The sequence below is a fragment of the Haplochromis burtoni genome, unplaced genomic scaffold (assembly GCF_018398535.1).
Source record: "Haplochromis burtoni strain Fernald_Lab_line unplaced genomic scaffold, NCSU_Asbu1 Contig_2653, whole genome shotgun sequence".
NCBI lineage: Eukaryota > Metazoa > Chordata > Actinopteri > Cichliformes > Cichlidae > Haplochromis > Haplochromis burtoni.
The window spans coordinates 1685-10909 of NW_024585014.1; the positions used below are offsets into that span (position 1 = coordinate 1685).

The 9225-nt window shown below is 37.9% G+C and overlaps 1 protein-coding gene across 2 annotated transcripts; it reads left to right on the forward strand.

Annotated features, from left to right (window-relative positions):
• Nucleotides 1–1068: 1068 nt before the first annotated feature.
• Nucleotides 1069–9219, forward strand: LOC102306435 (tyrosine-protein phosphatase non-receptor type 11; the record flags this gene model as incomplete). 2 transcript variants are annotated; one of them, XM_014331455.2, is given in 8 exon segments in its annotated part: nt 1069–1263; nt 3437–3629; nt 3847–3966; nt 4138–4251; nt 6601–6697; nt 6915–6994; nt 7173–7328; nt 8367–9219. In XM_014331455.2, coding segments are annotated over 8 exon segments (1114 nt in total), but the record flags the coding sequence as incomplete, so codon positions are not given.
• Between the last annotated feature and the right edge of the window lie 6 nt (nt 9220–9225).

Genomic DNA, 9225 nt, shown 5'->3' on the forward strand with positions numbered 1-9225 from the left:
GTGTGTGTGTGTGTGTGTGTGTGTGTGTGTGTGTGTGTGTTGTCCTACTTAATATGTTTACAAAATGTTTTGTTTCTCTCTTGGGAAAAACTGTTGGACTGAATCACTGCTATGTAAATCTGCTTTACCATTTGCCATCTATAAAGTACATTTATCAGCTGAGGGTTTTTTTGTTTTTTTTAATTTCTTCTTCACTTGCTTTCAGGAAGATGTATTATAGATCAGTACAGCATATGTGTCTGTGTGAGTCAGTGTGCATTCACATTCATATGTACCTATTCAAACCAGCCAGAGGACTTTGAATATGCAAAGTGGTACCAAATGTTTTGTGGCTTATCAGTCTTTAAACTTGCCAGCTGCATGCGTTTCGTTCCTGCAATCACAGTACAGCCTTCCTCCAAATGGATATGAAAACTACAGGATTTAACTAAAAAATAAAGATCATTCTTGCTGAGAAGAGAAGTCAAAAATGTTTGATTTGAGATTAAATGCATCAGTTATTTGCAGTTTTGTGGTGTTCCTAGTCTTAATTATCTTGACATAGCTTATCAAAACTGCTTATTGAATTGTATATTTGTCATTTAAAAGCTTTTGTTATTTAAAACAATGTGTTTAAGTTTGAAAAAGCCCCAGTTTGGTAAGTGATACAATTGGTAGATAAGTGCAGGAAAATAAAGGAGACAGGTGAAATGATTGCACTCTTTAGATATTAAAATAGGAACGGCTTACTTGATAAGCTGGACGATTTATAATTTATATGCATTAATGCTTGGGGGAGGGTTTTTTTTTTTTGTTTTGTTTTTTTCTCCTCCTTCTTTCTTTCTTCCCCCATCCTCCTCTGACCGTCCTTTTCCCGATGAGCATATACTCTGTATTTGTGTAGGTGGCTGTTTATGTGTTTGGTGCCTACATGTCTGCAGGGGAACCAGTGAAAGGGAAAATTCCACAGAGAAAAAAATACTACTTTGGAGTGAGTCTACTGCTGTTTACAGTCATGATAAATAAATGATAATTGACTGAATTTCCTCTTTTTCTTTTCTTTTTCTTTTTCTTTTTTTCTCCCGTCAGGCGTAAGGATGAGGTGACCCACATTAAGATCCAGAACACTGGTGACTACTATGACCTGTATGGAGGCGAGAAGTTCGCCACACTGGCCGAGCTGGTGCAGTATTACACTGAACAACAGGACCTCCTGCGCGAGAGGAATGGTGACGTCATTGAGCTTAAATATCCGCTCAACTGCAAGGACCCCACATCTGAGAGGTGCCAGTGCCAAAAAAGAATGAAATAGCCCTTTATTGTCATTGTACACGTAGAATGCCCACACGTGCAGATAAATAATATTTGTACAGAGCTAACACTGTGAGAGAAGAGAGAGAAACTTCTGAGGTCAGCCTGATTACTTTTATTAAGACTTATAACTATATTCCTGGCCACAAACGGTTAACTCTTACTGTTATTGCTTCAGGGTGTTACACTACTGCATCTCATCCTGTCAGGAGAAGCAGTTAAACCACCTGAGAACCACCAGTGCAGTGGTAGAGGTCTATGTCAGTCTGTAGGGGGGAAAAAAACACTGTGGGCAAAACAATCTTTTAGAGTCAGGAGCATTGTTATATTATTTGTTAAGTATTATGTTTTTGAGATCTACTTTTCAGTGTAAGATTTACAAGTTGGATAAGAAAGCTGGCAGTGTGGTACAGTGAATGAGTACCACACTGTGAATGAGTAGAAATAAAAAGATTAAATATTTAGCTTGATAAGATGTTAAAAGATTAGTATATTGTAAATATATGAAATGTAGTCGTAACTAAATTCAGATATCATGGCTTCAAAACAACCCCTTTCATTCATTGCTACAAGGATGTGTTTTTCATTAATTGCTAATATATGTGGCAATAAATTATTGCAAAGCAAAAACAGTCTTAAACAGGGTACTAAATATATTTTTTTAAAACAAACAAAAAAACAACATGGCAAATATCAGGTGACATTAAGTGACTCGTTATAATGATGTCAATTATAATTTGGGCTCAAATCGGCCATTAACTCATTATGTACACAAAAGTGTATAAACATGTTTACACATGCAATACGTCGAGCTAATGCACTACTCTGCACACACCCCAACATTATGCAATTGCACTTCACAGTCACATGTTTAAATGTTACAAATCTTTGAACAAACTAAGTGGGCGATACTGCTGTTTGTTTCGTTTTTTTTTGTTTTTTTTTTGTTGATACTCACCAGATATACACATCCTTCAGAGCGTGTACACAGGTTGGATGCAGCTTTGCACTTCGTCACACCTACACACCTCCTTTGAAACAGGAGACCTCTGCATCTGGTGTATTAATGCTAGGAATCCATGCATGCACTCACACACTTACGGGAAGCTTTTTAGCAAGCTAGGTGGTCATATTTCTGTAATAATTTGCACAAAAATGATAATCTAATACAGTTTTGTGCTGAGCGGGGCTATTTACTCTCCTTTTTCAGCACATCTGCACATTGCAATATGTATATTTAGTTTCTTTTTTAGGTTTTAGAACGACTTATGATGTATGGTTTTGGTTTATGTGGTTTTTTTCCATTCTACATGCATCTCTTGTCAGAGCTTCCGGCGTGTTCTCGCTCACCACAGGGAAAAAAAAAAAATGCAGACATGCAAGTTTTTCATCTTAACATCAGTAAGTGAGTGAGGCGGCAGTCATATAAGAGACACTCTCACTCCTGAGTAGGAGTCTACGCTCACTATACATGTATAGACATGCATTATGTTAAAGCCTCAAAGGTACAATATGGAACTTTTCCTTTGAAACAGGAAGCGTATTACTAGTCCTCCCACTCAGTTGGTCAAGTTTTTGGGGTTTTTTTTCTTCTTTTTTTTTTTTTCTTTCCTTGACTTGTTCTGCCTTACAACATTCATCCAAAGACTGCTTTTACCGTCTCTATACTAATTGGAGAAAATGATGGTAAACAAAGCCTGACGAATGTTTCAAACCCCCCAAAACTCAAAAATATTAATATGCATTGTGTTCTTGAAAAGGTCTTAACATCCTCAACTTTGTATTTATTGTGTGATGTCCACACAATTAATTTCAGATATTCACCGAAAATATCCGAAATGGGCAGAATTTAGGCGCAGTAGTTAAAAAATAAAGATAAATTAATAATAGTAATAGCAAAAGGAGAGTAATTAGTTTTGTTTGAATTAAATGAAAACATGTGAATGGTAGTTATAAATGCAGTAATAATGGTCTAGTACCATGAAAACCTGGCAGTCAAACACATGGTCAGGATTTCTGGTTCTCGGGGTGTTCTAGGGTTTACTTTTGAGAAATCCTCATATTTCACATAACGCCATCTTTTAAGTTTTCAGTCTGCCACTGATCATTGTTTCCAGACTCATCAAGTTCTCCCACTCTTCTCCAGGTGGTACCACGGGCACCTCTCAGGTCGAGACGCAGAAAAACTGCTCACGGAAAAAGGCAAAGCCGGCAGCTTTCTGGTACGGGAGAGCCAGAGTAAACCGGGAGACTTTGTCCTCTCTGTTCTCACTAATGAGGAGAAACATGACAATGTGGATCGCAAGACCAAGGTCACCCATGTGATGATACACTACCAGGTCAGATATTTAATTCCAGGCCCGCTAAGATGTACTGAATCTTGTAAGGAGGATGTTGGGTAATGTTTGTGGCTTCAGATTGGTGGCTTACAATGCCTACTCATCCTAGTTTAACCTGGGCAGTTTGTATTTTTAAGTAGGTCATGATTTATTTATTTTTTCAAAGAACTCCTCGGGCCAGCTGTGAAGTTGTTGAATTATCGACTTTTGTTTTCAGCAGGACGGCAAGTACGACGTGGGTGGTGGTGAGAGGTTTGACACCCTGGCTGACCTGGTGGAGCACTATAAAAAGAACCCCATGGTGGAAAAAAGTGGCATTGTAGTACACCTCAAACAGGTATGGGAGCATTTGAACAAATGAAAGCATCCAGGCTTTAAAGGCATTAGTTGGGTTCAAATTTTAAGGTTGATGTGAAAAGGTTTCTTGTGTCAAAATAGCTTTCTTTTTTTTTCTGGTCTGTTAACTGATCAAATCTTTAATCATCTTGTCCCAACCCGGCAATGACAGCCTTTTAATGCCACGAGGATAAATGCTGCCAACATTGAAAACCGGGTACGAGAGCTCAACAAAGTAGCAGACAATTCTGAGAAACCCAAACAAGGATTCTGGGAAGAATTCGAGGTCTGTACCATTTAAACTTTCACTACCAGAGTCACTCATTCAATTTATATCCTCTATCCTATTAAAATCAATTTAATAACCTGATGAGCTGAGTCATATAGGCTTGACATAACTGGGGGAACTGATTCATGTTATCGTATTGAGTGCCATCTGTAGCCTGTGAGTCCAGCTTTTAACCACTGCAGTATGTTTTAAGAAAGAAGCCTCATTTTTTTTTATTCATATTTCATATATGTGACATGTTACTCATACTATATAAAATACATAAAAAAATGGTACCCATTTGGCTGCTTGTTGTTGATTTTCATCTGTCATTTATTTGTGCAGACTTACAGCTGTGGGTTTTATTTTTCCTTAGTTATTCATTTCTTTGTCTGTCATGGGAAGTCTAAATGAATTTCAGCTGTCTTAAACTTTGAGTAATGAAACTGGCTGAAGCTTAGTTTATCTTGTGGCATGCATTCATCTTCTTGTTATGTTGTTTTCATGCAACTGACAATTCAATAATGTGAACCATTTCTATTACGTCGGGGTGCAGTAGCTAGTTATCTCATATTTATAAGCCCAGTGCTCCTGCAGGTTTGTCTCGTTATTGGTCAACTGCTTGTGGTGAGACTCGACTTCACAGTGAATTAAATAGGTTTTTGGTGTGTAGGTTATTTGGATCAGGAAATTAGGAAAATGATGCAAGAATAATAACTAGTCAACCTGGATTTGTATTCATGGTAGGGCTGCCACAAACGATTATTTTGATAGTCGACTAGTCACCGATTATTTTTGCGATTAGTCGACTAATCATTTCAAACATCCATTGAACGTAAAACGTACAGCTTATTGCACCAGCATGCATCTGCTCTTATATAACTATCATTAGCTTACAGCTTTAAGTGTTTAAGGTCTGTGCTAACTAAGAATAAAGACAAGATGATAGTTTATTAAATTTTAATGAAATTTGCAGATTGTTTCGGTGAAGTTTAATAAACTCCTTGCTATCTAAAATATAACCTGACACTGGAGTATATTCTCGAGCATCTCACACTTCTGATAATCAGTTGTCTGCTTGACGTTTATTCAGCTGTGTAAAAACTATAACTTTAATCTCAGCCAAACCGATTTACTCAGGAACAAATAAAATACTGAAAAAAGCCAAACAATAACATTTTAAGTTATCTAAGTGACTTATATATCATGTTTAACCTCCTAAGACCCGAACTCTTCCACTGCATGCATTTTTAATTTCTCTTTGATATTTGGGCATATTGGGGCCCGATAAATGTATAAACAAAGAAAAACCTGATTTTTGTTTTTATGAAAAATCAGAGCCACATAACAGTAGTAGTAGTAGTAGTATAATGTCCTCGTAAATGGATATCAGGCCGTTGAAGAGTAAAAATGAGTATTTTGGTCTAAATAACCCAAAATGTGATGTCCATATATATATGGCCATGTTTAACCTGAGTAGCGAAAGACGGCGGTGGGTTTGAAAACGATTTGCCGGGAGTCCGGTGTTCTCACCGGCTCTAGTGAGCCTTGCCCCCGGCTAGCTATCGAGCTAGTGGGTAACAGACGTCTCCGAAAACGTCGGAGCGCTTTTGAAAATATGTGGTGTCTTGATAAACTGAGCAGATATTTGAGGTTTACACAGCTACATTCTCGCCTGAAAATATGTTAAACGTTTATTTTGTGACCCAGAAAGAATAATAAGAGTAATATTAAAACTAACTAGCTGCCGCCATTGTTGGAAACTGAGCTGGGCCGCGCTATGAATTCTGGGACACAGCTTCTTCTTCTTCGGGGTTTAACGGCAGCTGGCATCCTTGTACATGCAGTGCTGCCATCTTCTGTTTCAGTCCGTTATTACACTCTTAAATCCTACTACTTATTCCTGCGTCTTTTGTGATCTTACAAAGCTTCAAACGACGCGTCGACTATTAAATCAGTCGTCGACGATTTTGATAGTCGACGTAATCGTGACTAGTCGACTAATCGTGGCAGCCCTAATTCATGGCACACCTGGTTTTAATTATCATTGCAAAGGAAATAAAGATTGATATAATTGCTTGACATATCTATTAATAGGAAGTATAAATAAAGAACTGTGCTGTTAATACAACTCGTATGGTGAAATGCTTCCTCTTCATTGTGCAATGTGAATGCTGCCGTTTTCCTATTGTTCCACTCCAGAGTGACCCCTGCTGTAGTAAAAGCCCATTACACTGTTAACTTTAATCTAGAGTAGCTCATATATAATTGTCTTCCTTTAAATTTCAGTTCCATTATTGTGGATTTCCTTTTGTTCGAAACTTCCCCCAACTCTGTGTTTCTCTTTGTTTTGCTGTCAATCTTCAGGTACTTCAGCAGCAGGAGTGTAAACTGCTGTATCCCCGGAAAGAAGGCCAAAAGCCAGAAAACAAGAGTAAAAACAGATACAAGAATATCCTCCCCTGTGAGTCACACAGCAGCCTGCCATTTCCTGCCTCTCCAACTTCCTGTGGAAAGTGACACAAATAGACAACGTAGAGGCCTAAGCAGAGCATGCAGAGTTTTGCTTTGATGGCTCACAGCCTTTACGTTATGTTTGGGGAGGGGACAAAATCTAGTGTGGTCTCACAAAGCTGTAGACTTTTTGTTGTGTACTAATAGTTTTTACTTTGTGTTTTCAGTCGACACGACACGTGTTGAAATCAGGGAAATGGATCCTGATGTTCCTGGTTCAGACTACATCAATGCCAACTATATCAGAGTGAGTGTGTTCAGCATTAGATAAGACGTGTATCAACAAATGCATTATAAAAAAATATAGTAGTAGTAATAATAATGAGTATTCCTGGGATTTTGAGAACATTTATCTAGTAGCATGCTAGGTTCTCATCTTCATGTGATCATAGCTGCATAATTATCATTCATGCTCACACCCATAGAGTATGCATGAAGATGGACGTTTTGTGGAGGAGGGGAAAGTCTTCATTGCCACCCAAGGGTGTCTGCAAAACACAGTCGTTGACTTCTGGAAGATGGTGTATCAGGAGAATTCACATGTAATTGTCATGACCACAAAGGAGATGGAACGAGGACGGGTGAGCAGTTTGCAGCAAGCGTCCCCCAAATATGCAGCTTTATATTTTAGCAGAGGGTCTGTGGGGCAGTGAAACTCTAGTTCCATGTACAAAATACCTAAAGGAAAGCTAATGGACATAATGGAAATGTCTTACTTTTCCTGATATAATTTTTCTTTTGCTGTTATCTTTTTTCTTTATCCTGTTTCAGTGGATGGAAGAGAAAAACTGTCAACATAAAAACATATTTCTGATTTAATTTAAAATGCTCACATTTTATGCATTGCCCTATATGAAATACTGGTGGTTTGCTCTCACTCATTTTTGTTCAGCTTTTTCAGATGTAAAGCATTATTAGATGGCTGTAGATTCTAAGATTGGTGTGCGGTCATGTAGTAGCAATGATGGCGTGTGTTAAGTTTAGGGGGGAGGGGAGAAAGATGGCTGATATGACATGTAAGCTGATTGAAAAGCTGCTCGAGATGAGCGGGTTCTTTCGATGGTCTAATACTCGTCAGTCAGAGCAGTATTTTTCATTAGAGAGGGCAAATCAAACAGTGTTGGAAGGTCATGCTTCAGGAATTTTTAGTATCAAAAGCTTCATTCCCAGCATTGTAGTGCATTTTTCATTTTATTATTATTATTATTTTTTTTAATGCACACTTTGTGTCTTTTCAGTATCAGTTTGACTGATAAAAGACGTTAATGCAGCAGGCACTTGGGCATTTTTGCATGCTTTAAAATATTCATAGATCTACACACACAGGCACGACTTGCTCTTCTATTTTTGTGTACTTTACACATCAAGTACATCATGTAAATAGATGCTGCATGCACCATTATAAACCCTTTCATATGTCAGATGTATTTAAAACCAAGAAAATAAAAAAATTACAGCAAGATTTGTGCTTATGTTTAAAACTTTCTGCAGACTTAAAACCATAGATATCTAAGCTTTGAGTTGAATATTAAGAACTACATCCATGTTACCCTTTGCTGCCAAACAGTCACCTTTTAGGCTGGATGGAAAACTAAATCCTACTTTTTGCTCTGATTTAGAACAAATGTTTCCGTTACTGGCCAGACCTTCATGCCACTAAGGAGTTTGGAAAAGTGCTGGTGAGGAATGTGGACGAGCGGCCAGCACAAGACCATATCCTGAGGAAGCTGGAGGTGACACGTCTGGACCGGGTAGGGAACGCTCTATTCCCAGTCTGAGCTGACCCACTGACCTGAGGACAAATTATCTCACACCACACATGCACATGCTTGTGTTTGTACACTATAAGCTTGCACTTGTGGATTCACAGATCCACAATCCAGTGCTCATGCTCAGTTTTTTTGTTTTTTTTTGTGCTAAATGCATAAATAAATAAATCTTTAATGCTGCGTTTGGCGCGTGTATACAATAATAAGCAAAAAGTTCAGAGTGCCTGCCTTTCTTTTTTTCTGTGTTTATTAATGAAAGCTTAGAGGCTGTTGCTTTGATCAGTGAGGAACACTGAATATTTCAGGGGTGATATTTGGACACACACACACAGTCTGGATGTTAGGTGGGCTATAGCAACAGAGGTGGAATATCCTCTGTTAACTTTTATTACAGTTCTTCTTTAAATGGGTTAAATTTTGATTTGAGTATTTTCTTTTCATTTCAGTCTAGTTCCAGTTAGTTTCCAGAATAGGTCTGTATGTTTCAGTTCAGTTTTTATTCAGAAGAAATGTGATCGGAAGCACGATGTAGGCTATTCAGATAAGGTGTGACAACACAAACAACACTTTGGTTTATGAGAATTATGATGTTATTTGATTGTGAGTTTCCATTAACACAGTCTCATCAGGCTGATTTGGAGAGGAAATGTCTTAGGTTCTAGGAATCCTTTGGTTTTCATTTTCCGATAGCTAGTTCTGTTTTTTTTTT